Here is a 22,827-nt window from a genome sequence, read left to right as displayed (position 1 = left end):
TGAATGATGAATCAAAAGAAAAGTTTGATTGCCCATGTATGCCTAGTGCCAATGTCACCAAAGGAATTTCCCTCAAATGCATTGAAGCAATATACAGACTATGTGAGGAAAAGTGTCAACAAAGCTAGAAATTCTCACTGGACATCTGAGAGTCCCTTCCTTGGGGAGCATTACCATGCTGATACTGCTGTCACCTCAGTTACATCAAATGACTACACAAATGGACTAGGCATGCCTGCCAAAAATATTCTAACTAATGATGGTATAGTTTCTGACACTGCAAGCCAAACATCTCCCATGGACTTTCCCTTTTTGTCAGAAGTGAATCATTGTGACATGGAAGCTGATCATTCAAAGTCTTTAGTGACTGTGAGAAGAAATTCTGTGGTTTCATCATCCTCATGTGAATTAGCACATACTTCTCATGGTAAAAAAGTTGTAGCCTCATTACACCTCACACCTATAAAATGCGACAGATCAGGATGTAATGGTACTCCCCTTCATCTTGATTGCAGTGAAACAATGTCAGATCTGATGGATGATTCTCTATCTTCAGGGTCAGATAGGGCAAATGCTGGTAACTTTTCCTATTTTTTGAGAAGTAATTTGGTGAGTATCATGTAATTTTCATCTGATTTGTCAATGGACTGAGTTTTTCGGTTCTTTGGCACTGCTTAATGTTCTAGTGATGCAAGCACAATGGCAACCCCCACGCCCATTTTTATCCCTTTCTCTGCATTTGTTTGTCTTGGATAAAAATAGTGTGTGTGTAGTGAAAAAGTAGAGATGTATGGTAAGGAAATCACATCCCTGGAATTTTAATCTTTCAACCCTTTACACCTTAATGTCAGTGTGCATATATTCTACTTGGATAGAGCGCTGGACTATTGTGCGGGAGGTTGAGGGTTTGAGCCCCGACCGGACCAACACTCAAGGTCTTAAATTAATTGAGAAGAATATGCTACCTTTCTATAATATCAAGAAATGGTTAGATATTCTAGTTTTCTCGGATAGGGACAAATAAATGGAGGTCCCGTCTCCTGCAGGGTTGGGGTAGGAGACATTAATTTCCCACACACGAGATTACTGTGTGATGGATGTCCTCCCCTGGGGTGGGTTGGGGTTTGTTTAGATGGATGAACCTAGTAAGGGACTATGTGTCCTACTGTTCTCTTACCTGTACACTGTAAGAATCTATAAAATACAAATACATACTGTTCTGTATACAATTCCTGTGTTACTTAAAAAGGATTTGTTTAACAATCAAGTGCTTTTGATGTGATGATGGTTTCCTTCATTTTCAAGACCTTGATGTGGGTGAAACTTAAAGGAAATTAGATGCTAGTCAGTTTCAGGGATTAAAAAGTTAATGTTCATTTGATCTCTTTTTGTCTTTTTTACATTAGAAACAAAAAGATATTTCTTATGAGGAAATGTCTGTGACATCAATTGTATCTAGGCAAAGTGACTCTGAACAACATTCAGGTGAAAGTATTTTTCCTTCAAGTGTTGTTTCATCCAACAACAATGCCATGAGTAGCTGTGAACACTTATCACTTGACCTCAGCAGTTATTCTCCCCCATCAAGTCCAGTTTCAGATGGAAATGAATCAATTATTTGCAACAATTTTCCACATAAAATCAATGCCCAAAATGAAAAAAAATTGTCAGGAAAAAGCCAAAAACCTAGAGACTCAAAACCTAGACTTCTCTCTCCTGAAGTAAAGCCTCTCCATGATGAACTTGTTTCTCCAAACAAGAAAATGAGGTCACTTTCTGATGGAACTGTGTTTAGGAGAGAGTCTTCAAATCCATGTGGAAATCTTCTTGTCAAGGTGGAGGACATTAGAAAAAAATTGAAACCTTGTAGAGGAGGAGGGTTTACTCTTCCAGCGAGAGGAAGGTTGACGAATTCTGGGCGCAGAGTGGCAAATGACTATTCTGAAAAATCTCTTGTTAATGCTTCCATCACAAGTGCCATTCTAGCTACACCAAAAGTAAAGAAACGTAAAGCTAGACGCAAAGTTCAACACTCCTCAACTAGGAAAGGGAAAAAAGCAAGGCCTCAGCTTAGAAACTCTGGTGGATTGAAGAACAAAGCAATGGTAAAGTATGAAAACTTAAAGTTTTCTGAACTCAATACTGTGTCCAGAATGTCAGTGAGGTACAGCATTGCTTTTCAAAAGTGGGGATTTGTGTTTTCTGGTGCTCTGGACCTCATAAATCAGAGACTGGCAAATCAAAATGCCTTTTGGGATTCATTGGGTTCCTCAGGATAGCAGTTTCTTTGTTTCTGTCTTTGAGAATAGAATTGAGAGAAATGTCTTGTATTTGGTAAGCTGGTCATAAAAGCAAACAGCCTGGAAGAATTCAAACAGCATTAACAAGAATGCTTCGGACTGAAGTTTCAAAATGAGGAGTCCTTTTTGCAGAGTGCATGATACACATTTATGAGTCTGAATATGTCATACTGCATTGCTAACTCTAATGAATGTCTTTTTAGGTTGCAGCCTAACCTTTTTATTAAACTATATGCAGGGATTTTTGTGGTGGGACAGGAATTCATATTTTTCAAAGCATTCGATATCTTCTCTGATTTTGTTGAACAGAAGATTGCTTCAATCAATAATGTTCACTTGTGAAAATCGAAAGATAGATTTTTGATATCTTAAATGCAATGAAATGACACTTGAAGAACTTTTAAAAGTATATTATGTTTAATTTTGTATATTATTGCAAGTCACTTTCATTGAGACTATAGAACACACAAAATCTATTCTATGGCAGAAGATATATTTATTATTGCAATTATTTTAATTATATAAAGTAATTTATTGGCTAAGAAAACTAATTATTTTGGTTTACCAAAGAAATATCCACATGTAAGGTGGCTGTAAATATTATAAGTGCAGATATTACCCACTCATTATATATAGCACAATGACATGAGAAAATTGAATCACTTTAGAAATAGGGTATTCTTGAAAGAGGGTATCGAAGGGTAGAATGGTGTTAGGTGATTTTCTAGTTTAGGCTTGTTATCTATTGATTACAAAAGAACCCTGCGAACGTGTTAACTAAGATAACTTGAAGCCCCAGGTAACTTGAACAAAATCTGATTCCCCTTGATCCCATTGTTTGGTAATTGTGAAGAAGAGCTCCCCAAAAAACCTGTCGGCCGACTGTCGGCCGACTGTCGGCCGACAGTTGACCGACAGGCGGCCGACAGTCTACCGACAGGTTAAGAAAAAAGAAAAATTGTGTAAAAAACGAACAGTTAACGTGACATAACAATCCGTAATGGTGATGTATGACTCGACAGACTTCACCTACTTACCGATCGACGGCAAAGTTGGTAGTATGTAAAGAAACGTTTCTTCCAAAATGTTATCAGATGCGTATAGGATATATCACTTGCGTAATTTACAACACACCAGACAATCTAAGAATCGCATAGGAAGATAATTTAATCGAAAACTCGGCCAAAAACTCTGAAAACCATAAGCTACGTATCAATACAAACACTTTCGTTCCAATCGCCCAACAATGCAACGCGGCCTCTTATGGTATGTTAAGTATGTATGTATGTATTTGTTGCTAGCATCGTAATCTATCTTGCAGGTTTGGGATGAATTGCTATTTCCAATTTCAAGTTTAATAAATGATACAACTGTGAATCTTTTTACTCGTTATGTTAAGTAATAAAATACTATACGTAACAATTCGATAATTAGACTTAAACCAGACCAAAAACTCTTGATCTAAAACGACCACGATACCTCGTTTTGCCACTCTGCGACAAACGCAAATTAAAAAATTAATAATTTAAACCCATATGCTTTTGTAACGGCAAACTTAGAATCCCTAACATTGTGTGATCGTTTCACGGACAAGCTACCGACAAGGTACCGACAGGTTACCGACACATTACCAACAGTCGGCCGACTGTCGGCCGACTGGCGGCCGACAGGTAGCCTATATTTCAGGCAAAACCTGTCGGCCGACAGACGACCAACTGTCGGCCGACAGTCGGCCGACAGTCGGCCGACAGACGACCAACTGTCGGCCGACAGTCGGCCGACAGTCGGCCGACAGTTGGTCGTCTGTCGGCCGACTGTCGGCCGACAGGTTTTTTGGGGAGCTCTTCTTCACAATTACCCATTGTTTTAGTCATTTACCATCACAACTGCAGAAGAACCTTGCTAACTGAAACTCTCGAGCCAAACAAAAATTGGTTCAAGTTAGCGGGTGTTTGAGTTAGGTACTTATATGGTCATTTTATGTACATCATCGCTGCAAAGCCATTTTGGATTATTTGCTTTAAGTGAGAGGACAAAACTACTCCTGGCATGGAAGCGAGTTATAAAAACTTGATGCACCATGCATTGACTAAGACTAGGTTTGTGTGCACAGTGGATACAGTTTAGTCAATATGGTTTAGTCATTGTGAAGTGGTAGTTCAATGATCAAACACAACAACAGAAAGATTTTAAAAGCAAAAAGTAAACACTGTTTAGTTTAGAGATCAGGGAACATGGGGCTCAAGGCAAAATTGGAATGGACTGTTGGGGTCAGAACACTTCTTATGCTTCTCTACTCCAAGCCCTCCTAATTCTGCTTTTAATCAGTTACTTTTTTGTGAATACATCACAAGATTAAGAAATTCTTTAAAAAGATTTGTCAAGTTTGGTATTAGGTATGGAGACCACAAATTTACCTTCTCGCCATCGATAATCCTAAACCAATCATGGTCAAGTAAGTTGTTTAAGAGTCTTGAATGTCTCCTATTGTGGTGCGTTTTTGGAATGATTTCGTTCAAATTATGACAGGAGCTTTATATCATTTGAATTGTTTACAGGTAACTTCACACTTTTGTCAATATTACTATATCTTTTATAACTTATTGTTATCTTCACTAGCTGGGAACTTTATTGCAACAGTTATGTTACGTTTAGCTAGTGTTAGAGCTCATGGCAATTGCGTTGTAAATACTCCAAATTACTTTGTCTTTGTACAGGTCAAGATGTACAAATGTGTCTGGTCTAGATTTTGCATATTAAGAAATTTAACAAGGAATCAAAAAATTTTTTAATATATTGTTGATGTAAGGCTTCGAGATTCTTCTATGAACCAGACTGAAATTACTTAATTTGATAAGCTCCCTAACGAATGTGAAGTGAACTAACTTTGTTTTGTTGTTAAATAAAGAATTATCACATAAGTTGATCAACGAGTGCTGTGTATGATAATCTTTTTGTAGTGAGGTATTTTGAGTCCTTTTTTTTTGTAAAGTCTCGCCTCTTGTGCCTACGTGTTATTTTCGTAGTTTTATAGTTTTGATTCTTTTATTCAAAGTTCAAGTGTGTACTTGAACTAGGCTCAGTTCGCGGATTTCCTTATTACCGTGTTAGACATTTTAATCGCTTGTTGTGGTTGAGAATAATTAGTTTCATAGGTGGTCGTGTTTGTGTTGGTAAAGCTGACCTTGGGTTTTTGCCCACACTGAAGATCCTGTGCGCGCGATTCTCGTGCGCAGCTTGATGATGGATAGCGTTTAATTGGTTCCTTGGTGCTCGCCAAGTACTTCGGAGCGGGCCACCCAATTTCCCCCTTTGTAAAAAGAACGGATACACTATGGAAACTCCCATGGTCAGCTAACCCAAACATTTCTGATTTTTGTATTTAATACGTGGGCACTCCTCGCTAACTTGAGAAAAAACGGTCTGAAGCATTGTGGTAGTCGAAACTGTAGTAGGGGCTGATAGTTTCGAAAGAAACTGTTTGGGGCTGCGTAGGTGGGAGTAACGAAATAATTTGGATATATCAACAAAGTTGAAATGGTAAATTGGCCGCCGTAACGATTACAAAAGCTGACGTTTCGAGCGTTAGCCCTTCGTCGAAGCTGTAGTAGCTCTCGAGAGAAGAATAAAAAGAGAAGAGTCCAAAGTCTTGGTACCTCACGTTAAACGATCAAGCGAGTTGCTAACCTCACTACATTTTAAACTCTTTAGAACCAATAACGTCAGAAATACTAGGTTCAGGACCGTTATGTTGAACAACAGTCAATCAGTTTTAGGTGGCGATTATTACATTGAGGCGGAATGAAATCCCTGAAGACAATTTTTTCTGTCGTAAGTTATACAAACAAGCTAATATGTAAGAGATTCTGAACTGAACGGTCCTTTTTCGATGTGACCGTAATGCATGATGGATGACGGGAACATTAGGGACGAGGGTAGTGAACGGCTAATGGACGGAGATGCTCTCTCCAAATAGAGAGAAATGAAGGAGCTCATCGAGGAAGGTCCCCACCCCCCTGCTTGCACCAATCTCGTTCCAAGGCATACTCAAACATTCATGACTCGGTACGGCCCCAACTTCATATAAACTACACCGCCACTCTCGTCTCCTATGCTCCTTTTTCAACATTTCTCTGATACCACGTCGCACAATCTATTGTATAGTATCGCTTACTCAACTTCATCCGTTCATCCGTTTATCCGGTGTTAACCATGGGTAAGTAGAAAAGACGCAAGCAGTGACGCGCGAACGATTTAAGCGGGCGTCCGTAGTTCATCAACATGCCACTCTTCTCTAAAAGAATATACGCGCGCAAGGATTAATATTCAACAATTATTCGCCGAAGGCGAGGTGAATATCGTCGAATAATCCCCGAGACGAAGTCGAGGGGATTATTCGAGAATTTTCATCGAACCTGAGGCGAATAATTGTTTTGGGATAATTTCAGAGCTGAACAACAGAGAAATCTCTAAAATCATAACATTTTAGTAACATTTATTTTAGTTTAACATTTTATAGAAACCGCGCGGAGCGGTTTATATAGCGTCATATAAGGAACCGCTCGACCAATCAGATTGCTGGAAACTCTTTGCTCAGCTCTGAAATTATACTAATTAACAATTATTCCACGAGCGCGCGTTGGATAGATGACAGATAGCCAACGAGGCGCGTAGCGCCGAGTTGGCTATAATCATCTCCTATCCAACAAGCCCGAGTGGAATAATTGTTTTATTAAAAAATCGCCCTTAAGATATTAGAAAAATCTCGACTTTATTTTGTGAGAAGAAACCGGATGTTACAATGTACAGATATTAGATTGTGGTATATTAACTCATATACCATAATGGCTAAGCCAATAAAAATTCTTGAATTGCATTATCCAATGATCCAGTTTTTAATAAATGGCACATAATTGTAGAGACGTTGGGTCTTCTCCACCAAATATAAAGAAAATGAAGTCGTCAGTACCATGATGTAAACCGTACTTATGTTTGTGCTGGTCACACTTCCTCCGAAAAAAATTTCAATATTCCGGAGAGCACCGTGAGCAGAGTATGTTTATCATGTTACCGTTTAGACACTCATATCTTTGAAAGATACAGGTTATTGTACCCTGATTATAATGACATCTTCTTGGACATAAAAGTCAGCAACTGCAAGTAGTTGTTCGATCAAGCCTAAGTCCGGTTCGATCCAGCTGCTGTTCGGTTTCAGAACGAACGAAGAAGTCTCAATGAGCAAACCCGGTCTTGCGCGTATCGACCTTAGTAATCTTTGGAAATCCGAGTTTATGTAAAGGCCTCTTCGAAATAGATCGGGTTAAATCCCTGAATGAAATGCCACAAAATGTCGGGTTGTCGTTATGCATTAGTACGTGGTTTAGATGGAGAATGACCCGCGTCAGTCTCCCTACCAACGAAAAAAACCTGAAAACATGCCAAAAAAAGTGGCATCTTCAGCATGACGGAAGGATCAAGGCCTGTTAGGGGGCTATTCATGTGGCAATTGGTAACACTTGGAGTTGCTCTGGAGTGACAACACTCTTCGTGTGAACGCTTTCAAACTTTTCAAGCTTTTTCACGGCAAAAGGGTCACTCTTCGCTGCGGTTCAACCCATTTTAAAAGTCAGGACAAGATAGACTAGAGTTACCAACCAAATAGTATCTATAGTGAATAATTTTTTAATTTTAGCGTACTACTCAATTTTATGTTTGTATAACAGAAGAGAGCCATTTTTACTAGATGAACGCACTGGGTGAGTTTATGAATTTATAAGACTTAAGTAACAAACTTTCCAGGGAGAAAAGCATCAGATATTTTATTGATCGGGTCACTTCAATGCATCACTAAAGACATTGGTAAAATACTTTGCATAACCTCACAGAAAAAAAAAAAACTGCTGTAGTACGTAGAAGGAGATCACGTTCCACGTTACGTCAAAAACACGCATCACTTTTTGATTAGATCTAAATGAAATTTTCACCCTTTCGCCTTACCCTTTACACCCTAACATCAGTATGCATATTCTCCATACTGTTCTCTATACATTTCCTATGGTACTGACGAGGAGAATTTGTTTAACAATCGAGAGCTTCTCCAGCTGGTGATGATTTCCTTTATTCTCATTAACTTGATGTTTGATTTAGGGGTGATAACGTAAGGAGAAATTAGCTTTTAGTCACTCTTGGGGGTTAAGCAAGAGAACTTAAGCATCACACGACACCTAGAATTATCAATTATCAGGTATGCTTAAGTAACTATTAACAAGCTTCACAAGTAGTACTAAAATTACGGACTCGATTTCTGTAAACATGATTGCAGCTTCTTATGTGATAAAAACAAAACAACAATTTGTTCTCAGCTTTAAGTCTCAACTAACCATTCAAGTGATAGATTTCCTTCACGGATAATAAGCCAACTTTTGGACTGAAGGTTTTATTAATCTTACCGGGTTTCAAAAGCCATATTCTTTCCACACTTCTATTTTTAGGAAAGGCTACCAGTTAGGCAGGAAACTAGCGACCAAAATTGTGAAAATCTTAAGAAAATTTCATTAAGTTCTTTTGTATAAACAGGTCATTGATTAAACCGTTAGTATTTCTATAATGGCATCATTCCCGTCTAGAACATTTTCAGGTGCAATTAGCCAAAGGCTGGAACTAGACAACGGACAGACTTGAATTTAATAATAACCTTTATTTTAAGAGGGTGACACCAATTACTTTGAAAAGTATTCACCCTAGTGGCCCTCTAAAACACCCACCCATCCCACCCCAGGCGAGGACATCCATCACACAGTAATCTCGTGTGTGGGAAATTAACGTCTCATACCCCAACCCTGCAGGAGACGGGACCTCCATTTATTCGTCCCTATCCGAGAAGACTAGAATATCTAACCATTTCTTGATGTCTCTTAAGCTTGTCTCTGCAGCGATACGGACTGAAGAAAGATTTAGCCTTAATTATGCAGTTACAGGAGCAAAATATAAAAGACCATATATTCTATGTCTTATCGGAATGAGATTTAGAAATAAAATTTCCAAATTTCCTCATCGCGCAATTGTGGCCTTACATACAGAGAGAATCATACGGAGAGTGACTTAACGCCTTTAAGGTTTTATAATATTTGGATAGGGTTCCAACAAATTGGCAACTGCAAATTGGTGATACCCCCTCCCTACCACTTGTACTTCTTTCATCGGTAAACGTGAAAGAAAATACAAGTGGCAGAGACGAGTATCCCAAGAATATTTGCTTCAAAGGCTCCCAACAATATTCTTAAAATCACTTCGTAGATGTATTTTTATATCTTTCTTGCTTACAACCATCTTCCTACCAACTTCTAATCTATTTCGGAATTCTATATAGTCGTGATGAAGTTGTGAACGCGTGTTCGCCAACACGCGTTTCTCAGTTGCAACGCTTGACTTTGTAACTCCATATGAGAGCACTTTCTAAAGGAATCTGAAAGAGAAGAAAGATTTAAGAAAAACTTAAGTAACGCGAACTCTTGACCATTTAATCAATTGTATTAACGCTTATCCACATAAAGTCTATTCTCGTAGCTGAAGATTTTCCTAAAACTTAGGACTAAGACTCTTCCTAGCTAGATGAAAGGGAGTAAAATTGCTAAAATGCAAAATGACCTTCAGAGAGGTTGATCGATGGATAGGGCACTATATCATACACTTGAACTCAACTTAAAAAAATTTTGACTCCTCCGTTTAAACTGAAACGCGAATGACTTATGCTCTTTCCTTCTTTGTCACGCGCGCAAGAATGTTGAAAACCTGTACATTGGCCAGATAAACTGCCTAGAATGCAGGTGAAATAGAAGTTAATAATGAATGCTACCGGGATAGACGTTAAGCGCACATGTTCCAAAAAGAGGTTTAATTAAAACATCACAAAAAAAGCTAATCGTGCGCGAAATTTTTCCTGAGTGGATGGTGTCATCTTTTGTGTTTGAACATATATCTTGCTATGAAGAGGCATGCTATCAAAGAAATGATGTATTGCCTGCAGCTTGCTTTTGTAATCTCACGCTACGTAGCCGGTAGAGGTGCAGGTTTATTAGTCATCTCAAGAACCTCAAGAACGGCGGCTCTGTTCTATATATATACATGGGGACACTGGATCTGTCTATACCTTAGAGCTAAAGCTGGCCACAGGATAAACATTGTATTTGAAAACGCATGGTTTTGCCGGCTTTCAGTGTTAATTTGTAACAAACGAACAAAACGTAAGTATAGAATGACTTGCGAAGTTTACCATAAAGACACGAAATTATCTGTGAAAACAAAGTTAAACTTTATAACTAGTAAAATCAAAAGCCTTAAGACGCAAGAGTGCTTTTTCAATAATAGGACGATGCCCCCTATGCTAATTTTACGGAATGTATGGGAAACAAAGACGTAAGGAAGATATAAACTCGTAATTTGAAGCCTCGAGCTCTGAGAATTCTCGAGCATGCGTGAGAGGCAGGGTTATGAGAGAACTTTTAGAATGGCTTTCCTACCTATGCTCCACGGAAAGATCTTTTTCTAACCAAAGCTCCTCCAAGTTAGACCTTTGGCATAAAAAAATCATTTTTGGGGGTATTTTTAGTAAGTGCTTTATATAACGGTACGGTTCACATGTCGTTGCTCCCTGCAGACATGTAATAAAACTTATAACAAAAGCTGAACAGCCCCCTATTGGAATTTCACGTGGAGTTAAGAACAAAGGGAAAAAGAATGACTAACTTTTAACTGTTTATGCGGAAAAAACTAAGAGTAATCTTTATAAATGATTGCTGTACATGTATTTTTGTTCTTCACGATCGATTTTGACTTAAAAATAAGAATTTCCTGCGTCATTAAAAGATGGGTTGTAGCTCGTAATTATTTCTTTCGTTTCTGACCTTGTACATTTATAGCAATAAGATGAAATTGTTTTAAAAGGAGAAAATATTTCTACACACATCAAATGGGACTGAACCTAACTTCGGTTGTTTACCAAGAACAACGAACAATTGAACTGACGTGTTATATTAATCTGTTGTTCCATGATTCTTCTCGCTCTGTCTTTTGCTTTTCGAATGACATGCTTCTACTGGCGGAGAAAATTAACGAGAGCAAGGTTTCAACGATAGGATCTCGATACGTGTGCTCCACATTGCAGGCCAAACAAGAATTCATCAATACCGTTAGACTTAATTAAGCTTGTAAGACACCTTAACGAATATGAGTTAAACTTTACTTATAATCTGTCTGATCCGATGATTTTGTAACTTCCAAGTCCTCCTCTTTTCGTGACCGGTTTGCGCACTTAAGATAAACTCGTGCTGAAACGGTCAAAGATAATCCGTTTTACGAGAACTCGTGCACCGTGTATTTACCGCACAGATGTGTGATAAATAGGAAAAGGAAACCAGTAAAAAGCGTTATAGGAAAATCGCTTTTCAATTACTTAATCAACTATAGAGTGGGGGTGAATATTCCGAAAACACAGTGGGTTTTAGTCCTGCTGATTTGAAAAATAGAATATAAAGCTACAGACCTAGAATTTTTGGAATCTATTCAAACAGCACTCAGGCAGAAAAGGGATGATTCACTTGATTTGCCCGAAGTAAAAGATAGTTTCGTTGTTACAGTAAACAAAGTCTGTCTAAGTTAAAGGTTTACAGAGGACCAAATATGGAATTACTGTCTTTGAAGGAGTTATAAACAGCGTTAAAAATGTAAAGCTTCATCAGTAGTCTCCTTCGAACTGTTCAGTCTAACAGGATAACACTGATTCAATTTCGTTATCCATTAATGTTAAGTTAACCATAGGTAATCAAATCATTTAGTCTGTTACCTTATGCTGCTTAAATCGTCTACAGCAAGTGCTTGCATTTCAAAATATGTCAGTTATTTTTTTCATCACATTTTTCAGCCCTTAATAAGCTCTCTTTTATCTTGTTGAAACACTGCAGGCCAGATCTTTTAGCTTAAAACACATCTAATACCTCATCGTGGACTTGTAAAAAAAACCTTTTCTAATACTTCAACAGAATTTTCAGTTCAACATTTTCCACATTACAGAGCCAACGGTTTATTTGCATGCTTCACCTTGGCTACTTCAGTTTTTAAACCTTAAAAAATTACGTTCATCTACTCCAAGAGGAGGAAATATTAAAGCTGTAAAGTCACAAATTTAAGTAACTTTAGGGAAGTTGTAAAACAGTGAAATTTTAACTGTTTGTTAGCTACTACAAGATTTGCAGCTCCCCCTATATTTAAATAAAAGCTGATTAAATGAGTTTACGGAGACCAGCAATTCAGGGACGATTGAATTTCAAATCTTCAGAGAAATCCCATTGTCCAATAAGTCCTGATAATCTGAATCAATTCCAGCCCGTTCGTAGCCTTCTTTGAAAATCAGTTAGTCTATGTGTTTGTTTTTTAAGGTTTTGTGTATAAAACACAAAGGATCAGAAACCGAAAATGAAATACAACTGAGAGATAGATTGGTAGACGACAATTAACACGAGTTGTAAAGCCCAGCGAAAAGGATACCTTGATATAAAGTACTGATGGTAACTTCGATTAAAAAATGCATGGCCCCCTTGAATAATAGCTTTATTGCCTCAACACTAACAAAGCATACACGAGGAACCAACGAGGTAGGTAATTTTACAAAGTAAAATTCAATATTACGTATGAAAACTAAGGAACTAAAAAAGGCAACTGATTAGTGATAACAGTTACACTAGAGTTATTCCCCACGTGTATAGAGCATAATTCAGGAATCCAAACTAAAGCAGAAGTTAAGGACAAAAAATAAAATGTTTATTTTCAGTTTATAGGGAGCTTAAATGATTCAACACTAAACATTTTCAATAAGAGACTTGCAAGCCAGAGCTGTGTTGTGAATGCAACGCCGTAAAATGAATTATCTAACTAGAGCATTTCTATATAGTTTAGGTAACATAAAAATTCCGCATAAGAGATTTACGGGCTGGCACAGAGGGCCACGTCACAGGGTCATGTTTTGCATAAAACCTTAAGGTTTTATGGAAGAAGGAAGAAGACAGCAGTAAAGTATAAGAAAAATGTACAAAGGATAACTTACTATTTAACTGAACTGGGAAAAAGCTTTTATATTATACTAGCAGTTGTGAAGGAAAGCGTTTACGCAACATGTTATGATTTCAAACAAAGAAAGATCTCAGCACAGCTGGTTAAAGAAGCTTACCAATTCGACGGAAGGCTTTCGCTTTCCTTGAGATTTGCTTGCAAACGATGAATTTGCATCCCAAGAGAAATATGATATGTCAAGCAACTCACACTGTCTTGGAAAGTAAATCTCTAACGTTAAGTTTACGTTGAAAAAAAAAAAAAGGAAAGACATCCACAATTATTTAAATCACCCGATGGGAAGCTGAATTATGCAATATTATTTGCTAGGAAATTGCACTGAAATCCATTTGTCTCTCATGGCTTTGGTTTTGTGAGAAATGAAAGTAGGGGAAATTCATACGTCGGGGTTAAATTTTGCAACAGCAAACTGATGGAAATGAATAAAGAATTATGCTTGGCTCCGACTTGGCTAAACTTTGAACACCAATTACTAGTACGCCTTAAGCGCAATGAATTTCCAGCGCCATTTTCATCAGCTGTCGTCTGGGGCCTCTCACAAAGGAACGAAATTAAACTCGCAGGGTTTTATGCTACATGCAAATATTGATGAAATAAAAGCAAAAGCTGGCGTACCAACGGAAAAGGTGGGCTATGCAAGTTTTCTGTCAGTTCAACGTGGTACAGGGGGTAGGCTTGTTTTCCTCAAGCTTTCTTTAAAAATGAGATCGCGTGTCATTTACAGCGGCATAATGCATATCAGGCCCGCCCAGGCTTTAATTAATCGTACCGAAGATTATCCTAAATCCCTGGCAAAAACACTTTCCCAGAACGTGGGCTTGAATAGTCCAACCTCTAATTGTCAGACGAATTTCAAATTCTGTTGCCTTTTATGCTCTGATGGCCCTAAGGACATCGTGGCAATTTTCCATTTTCGTTTAGAAAGACATAACAATTAAAAAAATTATCTCGGACACATTCAGTTGCTTAAGTTGGAAAAATTTACTGTGAAAATAAACATGATTTGTTTTATGTTCTCTTAGAATATTAGCCGGCCACCTCAGCTCATTAATTCAGGCTGTGTTATCTCAGAGTAATTATGTATCTTGAAATACAAAAATTAGGGGTTTCTATTAAGTGTTCATTAAAATTCTTGTTGCGTGGCTTTTGTCCAAGTAATGGAGGTAAAATGGAAAGAATATAGATCTTTCCAGAAAGCAACGTTTTCAGTTAAGGCTTTCCAAACAGGTCGCATCTTCAAAATTAAGATATATTTGACCTATCAGACACCAGACTGCCGAAATATGAAATTAAAAGGTGATGGCATATTGTTGAAAACTTTTCATAATGGGGTGTTTGACTTCCAGACCAAGAATCGACTAGATTGAAAGGGCGTATCTATCAAATCTGTCAGAAAAAGGATATTAAACTAACCAAAAGAAGGAAGAAAACCTTTTTTCAGTAACCTCCTCTCGAGCCATACAACTGTTCATATCGATTCACAACATACAGATGGGTACAAAGCCATGAGCTGATGATAAATCTGTCTGAGAACAATATAACGTTTATCCAAGTGTGAGAATTCTTTATGCAGAACATTAACAATACGGGTTCAGGCGGACATATCAAATGCGTTCCTAAAATAGTCCAGGAGAAATCGCATCATTGGAAACCAGAAATGATGTCCTTAGCCTGTGGCCACTTTATTATTTTTGCGGCATTGCGTCCAAGAAAAAATAAACAAACGTTTTAAAGAACAAACCTCTTGAAAGGGGCGAGAAGTTAGACAACTCATGCCATAGTTAAGTGTGCAGCGTTGAAGTGAATATTGATCCGGTTTCAGAAGAGCAGACAAGAGCATGGGTGAAACCGTGATGCTCCTCTTGTGACAAAATTTATGAATCGGCTTGGTATTTAGGAAGATGAATACAGCTTGTTAAATTATCACTCGTGATTTTTTTTAAGAAATAACCCTTTTTCTAGGAATGGTTTTAACTTACATTAGCCAAAACATACTTGCAGTTATCTCATAACTCCCAGACAAGCCAGTAAGGCTGATAACCACAAAAATACATTCTATGCTTATATTACCCAGGATTATTGAGACGTTATATCGACGAAGTATGCATTTTTACCATTTTATATTCGATTTATCGATACAGTACAAAAAAGGCCAAAACTCTTTTAGAAATGAATGCTTCAATTGGTCTAAAAGATGCGTTTCGTGCCACTGTAGAACTGAAAGGATTGAGCTGGTTGAAACAACACTGAATCTTTTGTTCTCACCAAAAATGTTTCACATGAATCATGCAGCGAGACGCAAAGTTTCAAGAAAGTCGTGAAGTAATAAACCTCTACCGTGAAACATATCGACTCTTTCTCAAAACTGGTCGATCTACAGAACACAAATAAAGCATTGAAATTTAAGTGCAATTAGCCTAAGGCTGATGTTAGGCACTTGACATTTCCGAGGATTGAATTTTAAGCTTTCCTCTGCTGTAATACAAACACAGGGCGAAAGACTTCGCCTAACTTCTACAGCTTTAGGGACACCATATAAAAGCCCTTTGATTCATTGCCTGTTTACACCGAGCTTTACAAAGGAAACACCTGAATTTCATAGTTGGGCAATTGTGATCTGAGGTTATTTTAAGCATCTGAATGCAGCCTGGAGATAAATCAGCCCGAGTGGAAACAACTTGTGTCCCTGTGCTATTCTTGTCATTGGTGTTATTTTGTCCACACTGTTTTGGGATGTATCCTGTTTACAGGAACTTAAAACTGAAAAACAACTACGCGAGTTACTAAATTGCCAACCCAACAAAGCAAAGTACGACGTTATCATTGCAAATATTTTCTACAGAATAAACCAAATGAAATTATAGACACAGCCTTCTCGTTTGATTCTATCGACGATGTTTAAACATATATTGACGGTGGCTAAATCTCACATTAAAATCATTTACATGAAATATTTCAGAAACTGGATTGTTTTTCCTAAAAATAATGGAGAAGCCTTTCTATTTTGGTATAAGTATGTTTTTAGCACAACAACTGCATTGATTGATAGCTGGACTCATGACCCCTTACTGGGACGCCATTTTGAATTTTAGCGAGAAACCGCATCGGCGTTCAATATTTTCCATTTAACGCTATTTTCCTCGAGATTTGCGTTTCTGTAGACGAAACTTGAGGCAATTTTATTTTATCATCAAGAAGAAATCTAAAAGAAAACGAAAATTTTCGCCCATGATGTATTACGAAATTCTTTTATGTAATAAATTCAGCTGCATGCAGGCAACACGAAGCCTGGTGGAGACTTATTTACTCATGGTCCTTTCACACCAAACAAGAAAAAAGTAGAGCCATTCTAAAACTCGGCAGTTTCAATTCCTCGTAGATAGGTGTTTTGAGGAAAATATCTGACCAAAATAACCTTGTTAAGCGATGGTTCTGGAACATGTACATCTGTTTCGAATTCTCTGTAGAAACTGGGAAGTTTACAAAGCAATGGCTATTGTGTCATAATTTTTGCCTTTAGATAATCAAAGCTATCATGTCAAAAATACAAAGACGATAATTATTTTAACGAACTATGGATGTCCTTAGGAAGAAATATTTTAAAATTAGAAGGACAGGGCACTTTTCTAACCACTCTTGAAACGGAGAAACTGATACCACGGTTTGTTTCAAAGCCAGGTACAAACATGACGAGGCCATAATTGCCTTAAATACTTGCTCAAACTTGAATGTGTTGGAAATATAACTAGTTTTGGTGAAAATGCAGTAAAACTAGAGAATAATGCATAGCAATTAATGTTAAAGTGTTCTAAATAAATTTGAATCCTACCGGAAATCTTTGGACGTTGTTCCACACGAAATATTGCACGATGAAAAATGAATGAGCCTCCAATCCGCTCACTGAAGCCGTCAAAGGGATGACTCGAAGAAAATGCCAAGATCTTCCAACTGATACCAAATAAATTACTTGAAGATAGCTCTGCCTCGTGTCATTTTAAGGAATGCCCCGATCGATTGAGTAAGTTGTCGTTATGGTAAAGTTAATATCTTATCTCTTCATGGCAAAGATCTTTTACCGAAAATGACAAAACACATATGTATTCTGTTATGGCCTTAGTTATGGACGCCGCGACGAAGCCCCGTAGGAACACGCAACCTTGACACGAATCAGCGAGGTGTTTTCTTCAAAAGCAGTCCAAGCGTGGTGTGAGTTATATAAAGCTTAATCTCACGAGAAGCGAGAGTTATGTTAAAGAGTTCCTCACGGACCAATCAGGCACCGAATTCGTGTGTATTAATAACCTACAGCCGTTTGAATTTTCTGTCACGAACGGTCCGAAAACCATAGAAAATTTTCTCAACTTTCACTCACGCAACGTAAATCTTTAACTACAATGACTTTTCTTCAAAAAAAATTTGATCCTCCTTAAATCTAAACTGAAAAAATGCGTTTTATTTGTTTCGTGACTTTCTTGCGGCAAAATGCTATCGTCGCGTTTTATTGAAAGAGGGCATGCAACCAGCCAGTCACATCGCGGGAAGAGGTCACGAAAAACCGATGAAACTTCCTTCAAATCTCACTTCAAAGAAGCCGGGATTTTGTAAAATATTCACTTGATATCAAGAGACGCTTTTCTTTCCCCTAAGTATGCGTGTTAATGTCTAAAAGATGATCAAGAAGCTTCCATCTAAAGAAAAGAAACTCAAGGCAAACCGTGAGGATTTATAGAAATTTTAGCATTTAAAATATATTTGTCCGGTATAAGATCAATCTTGCATTTGAACACCTGAACAAATAAATTTTTCTGATCACAGCAGAAATTTTTCATGCATGAGATATTTTGCATGTGTGCTCCTTGTTAAGCGGGGTTATTCGGGTCAAAGCTTTATGTCTTGAGCTAGACCGTAATTGATTTGGAAGTCAATAACATTGCTGAAATATAGGATAATAAGTCCAAAATGAAATATCAAAATTCGAGGGTTGCCGCCGGAAAGAGATATTTGAAGGAAATTTTTAAGAGGGTTTTTTTAACCAAAGCAAAGGTTCTAGCTTTTTCTGACAACTTTCCGTTGCAACACACAAAATAATGTTGGGTGCTATTTTGCGATTCAAGCCGGTTGAGTTTGAGTTGAAGCGGATAAACTGATTACCCTTATTAGTGCACGTTGCCCAAAATAAAACCACGTAAGAACTGCTCACGAACCTGTTTGTCAAGAGCTTAATAAATTAAAGCCAACTCTCACTGATACAACGAATCATAATAAACCGTAACTGAAAAATGTATTTTTCTTCTGATCTTACATCGCGTGTCTCGGCTAAGAAAATTTTGTCCTTGGCACTAGAAGTGATGCGTTTCTTAACAAAGCGTTTCTTATTATATTCGTGCAAAAGATTGCGTGTTTCATACCCGTTATGGCGTATGGCAGGCTCCTCAGACTAAATCACGAACTGTCAAATACGTGACACTTCGCAAACATATGGACACGCAAGGCTGTCTGTGACGCCCGCGATGAGTCAGCTGACCAACTAAGTACGCATAGTCAGTGATGTGAAAACTTCTAAATGGCTGACAAGTTGAGAAAGCTGTACACGAACTTTTATGCGACTTAATGAATGTATGTTGATGCTGCAATGCGGTTTATGAAGGTAAAACTAACACTTTGCTGTTATAAAAAGCGGCAAGTATTGGTGGAGAGTATGTTAGGCAATTCACGTCCCGTTTCCCGGTTTTTAATTTTGAGGCTCGGTTGCCTAGAGTTTAAAGACCTATCCGGGCCCAACAACATTTATCTCTTGACTCTCCTATAATATCCCTTCTCTAAATTTCGAAAGATTCCATTATTAGAGGTAATATATTTTTCCACTCCATTTCAGTGTCACTAATGAATTTTTTTTCAAGCATCGTCGTTAATGTTACGTCTGTTCACTATCAATGTAAAAATTATCATTGTATAAAGGCATTGTATAAAATTATCATTGTATAAAGTCATTGTATAAAGGCTGGTAGTTTCTAAAGAAACGGTTTGGGGCTGCGTCGGTGGGGGTAACGAAATAATTTGAATATATCAACAAAGTTGAAATGATAAATTGGCCACCGTTACGATTATAAAAGCTGACGTTTCGAGCGTTAGCCCTTCGTCGGAGCGAATAGGGGAATTGTTGGTTGTGTGTGCTTTTAAAGGCAGAAAAAGGAGCTACGTTATTGGTGGGAACATGGTGGGAACAGGTATTACTGAGTGTTAGCATACTTTAAGTTTCAAATCCCACGGAGATAAGACGCTTGAATACTAACCGTCAAAGGTAGCCAACCTACTGGCAGCCATTTACTGTATGCAATGAAAAACAGTCTTGTAACCCCTAGGAATGACTGGCTTCTAATTTCTCCTTGCATTATCAGCCTTAAAGCATAAATTATGTGAAGGTCATTAGATTAAAGGTAATTTTCTCTGATTTAAGGAGCTCTTTACTGTCAAATTCTCCTTGTCAAGACCATAGGAAATGTAATGGGAACAGTGTGGAGAACATGGTTTGTGATGGGTTAGGGTTATGGTTGATTAGGCCTTTGTGGGTATACTTTTGACAACTGCGTCTTGGGTTCAGAGGGAGAAACCGGTAAGGATTGAGGGCTTGGATTAGTGACATTAAATTAGGTCTTTTCCTGCCTATTTTCGTGTTTGAGTGTTGATATCAGAATTTAAATTAATTGATGGAAATACCCCTCTGCAAAAGGTTAGCTCTTTACACCCTCATATCGATATGCATATTCTACTTTCTGTTTTCTGTACTTATCCTTAGGTGCTGACAAAGATAATTTGTTTGACAGTCAAGGGCTTCTTTAGTTGGCGATCATTTCTTTTATTCTTGTGAAATCAGATGTTAGACACTCTTAGGGTCAAAGAGTTAATGGATTAGTCGCTATTTCCTACTTTTTAAAATTTTTTTGCATAGACATTATTTAAATTGAGGTCATTTTATCTCCTGTTTGATATGCGAACCCTAAGTAATCATCCTTTCCTGAGGTTAAAAGTCCTCATGAGGTAAAATCAACTTCATGAGACTTTGAAATTCTTCAAACCATCATTCTTAGGGTATTTCAAAAAGTCTTTCATGCATCTCACTCTGGTAATTTTCAAAAACAAATAGGAAACTCCCTGGCTCTTTTCTCAAAAGATGTGGGCTGGTTTACATGTCCAGTGCCAGTGGTTAAACAGTTGAAATTGTAGTTGCTACCCATTGTAATATTTCTTATCTAAGCTGCACATTGGAGTGATTAAATAAATATTTTTTTGCCCAATTTGTCTCCTGTTAGTCCGCTATGGTTTTTAAGTGTAGTGAAACAATTTCACTTACCCTTACAGTTCACCAATTTTAATCAGTCATTTTTGGACTTGCTCTGAGGAACATTTAATTCAACTGTACGCAGCCATAACGAAATTGTTAACAACTAATTTATTTTGGTCTCATGATATTCACTCCTTCAGAAGACTTGAAAACAAAACTCATTACTGTTTTTGCTAACAAACACCATAAGCTTTCAGTATGGTTTTGGTGGATTAAACAGTCATGTATTAAACAAAGGCTTCTGAATACTATGGAGATGTTTTCAGGGAATGCATATGCAATTATGAAATACCAGTAATACACCATATAGTGTATTTGCCTGTATTAAACATAGTTAAACATGGTATCCTTCACAACTTAGTCATACTTTCTCATTTCTGTTGGTTCTTCATTTGGTTTACATTATTTTTTTGTTTTGTTTTTTGTATCATCTATTACGCATCTTCGACAGAAGGAGAGACAGTAAAATCAGGGTAGAAAGAGAGGTTTTTTTCTCTGAAAGATTTTTTTAATTTATTCCAAGACATGAAGAAATCTTATGGGAGAACTTCAGCAGTCGTCCTTTGACTTGGGAACACTCTCGGCATAACTAAACCACTCTATCTAACCTCTTTACGGTTGACCTAGTCCTCCCCTCCTGACGCTTTTCGTCTGCCTCTTGGCGAAATTGCTTTTGATATAGCTGTCTTTTTTGCATGAATTTGGTAGCATACTCAATTTTTTTAACCCACTCAGGGCAATGCTGGGGGAGGAACCTTGAACAATTGTAAATCCTGTGTTATGCATATTTTCTTAAAACAAAATGCCGAAGTGTTAGCGAGATCAAAGGCAAAAAATCGAACATCTGTTCATTGTTTTAAAGCCTTACCGTCACTGATATGGGCATTTTCTTTCTCCTTTGATAATTCTACTGGACCTCTCTCCGATTATTTCAGGTTCCTCTCGTGACGCGCTTGTCATTTGAGCGAAATGAAAAACACTAGATGGATTCGAAACTGATCAATTAATAATCAGCTTTTATACCTGTGCCAACTTATGCTTCCTTGTTCCTTGCTGGAATGGGATTAGGATCTTAAGACTGATTAAAATTGATAGCTGTCTAAACATGAACTTCGGCGGCTTACCCATCATTAAACATTCACGTAGAAATAAAATTATGATTTAAAAACAAACTTAAGCAGTTCTACCCAGCAAGCTGTCATGAAGAACGCGACTTAAATGATAGTTGTCTTTCTCCTCGGCGTGTTTTGAATGGCATTTACGCTCTTTTATTCAAAACATTGGCGTACAGTGTCGATGAAGACTTGGAAGATGATGCAGATTTGAAAAATATACATCCTCTTGGTGAATTCACAAGGCGGTGGAGTTTTTTTTTTCATACGATCTACTCCTGTAATGACAACATTGTGAGCTATAAATCATTCGCTTTTTTTTCGCATAGCTACGAGTTCCTTCGCTCCTATCAGCACCCATGTTTGCTGGTCTACAGACATTTACTCTGTCAACTAAGGTCTACTTTGAATTAATTGGGGTTAGTGAAGATAACATTTCAAGATCAGTGGGTTTCATCTTGTATCTTTTTCTTTTTTGCTAAATTTTCGAGTTTGCTCAGACTTAAATCTAAGTGACATGTGACATCAGATAAATGCGTGGGTTTTGACGATCGAATGTTCTCAACTCTAATTAGTAGAAAAAACAGACAGTCACGCGAGAAAAGAATTAATCAACAATACTATGATACAAAATGAAACGAAACTCCTCCTCCCAGCGAAATCTTCATTGTTGAATTTATTTCCGCGAAAGAAATCAGAATTTGCTAAACATGTTTTCCATTCATTTTGACGATGCTTATGCTCGAGTTTTGCAATAAACGTAATCGCATTTTCTGAGGTTGCAGTTACTAAGGGTTGATCCGAACAGATTCTGTGTATTTCAGCTTAAAATTAGTTAGAAATCCTCAATGTTGATGAAAGTTTACATTAAGCTGTCATAACCCGAAAATTTTTTGGCAGACAACTGATGAAGTAGGCTTCAAGTTGTCTCAGGAGCAAGAAGGAAGTT

General features: G+C 37.6%; 1 protein-coding gene and 2 long non-coding RNA genes across 4 annotated transcripts in view; 2 read left to right on the top strand and 1 right to left on the bottom strand.

Moving 5' to 3' along the window:
* The window catches only part of LOC111340055 (uncharacterized), a 6,719-nt gene extending 1,493 nt beyond the window's left edge, over positions 1-5,226 (top strand). Inside the window, exons 2-4 of one of the 2 annotated variants that reach the window (XR_015990845.1) lie at positions 1-609; positions 1,407-3,970; positions 4,129-5,226. The exon at positions 1-609 is cut by the window's left edge and continues 16 nt beyond it. Coding sequence is in view for 1 of the 2 variants with exons in the window: in XM_088730853.1 (XP_088586979.1) it covers positions 4-609; positions 1,407-2,279 (1,479 nt within the window). In the remaining variant the exon portion in view is untranslated. Of the gene's footprint in view, positions 610-1,406 lie in introns of both variants that reach the window. The other variant, XM_088730853.1, reaches the window with a different exon arrangement.
* A 2,740-nt stretch (positions 5,227-7,966) lies between these two features.
* LOC148725314 (uncharacterized) lies at positions 7,967-17,643 on the bottom strand. Its single transcript, XR_015991154.1, has 2 exons — positions 17,254-17,643; positions 7,967-9,765 (listed from the first exon to the last, which is right to left on the bottom strand). It is a non-coding gene; the product is annotated as an uncharacterized LOC148725314 (long non-coding RNA).
* A 275-nt stretch (positions 17,644-17,918) lies between these two features.
* LOC148725313 (uncharacterized) lies at positions 17,919-22,206 on the top strand. The gene is made up of 2 exons (XR_015991155.1): positions 17,919-19,071; positions 20,221-22,206. It is a non-coding gene; the product is annotated as an uncharacterized LOC148725313 (long non-coding RNA).
* Positions 22,207-22,827: the final 621 nt, after the last annotated feature.

Source organism: Stylophora pistillata, chromosome 8, assembly GCF_964205215.1.
Source record: "Stylophora pistillata chromosome 8, jaStyPist1.2, whole genome shotgun sequence".
Lineage (NCBI taxonomy): Eukaryota > Metazoa > Cnidaria > Anthozoa > Scleractinia > Pocilloporidae > Stylophora > Stylophora pistillata.
This window is presented reverse-complemented; position numbering and strand designations above follow the sequence as displayed.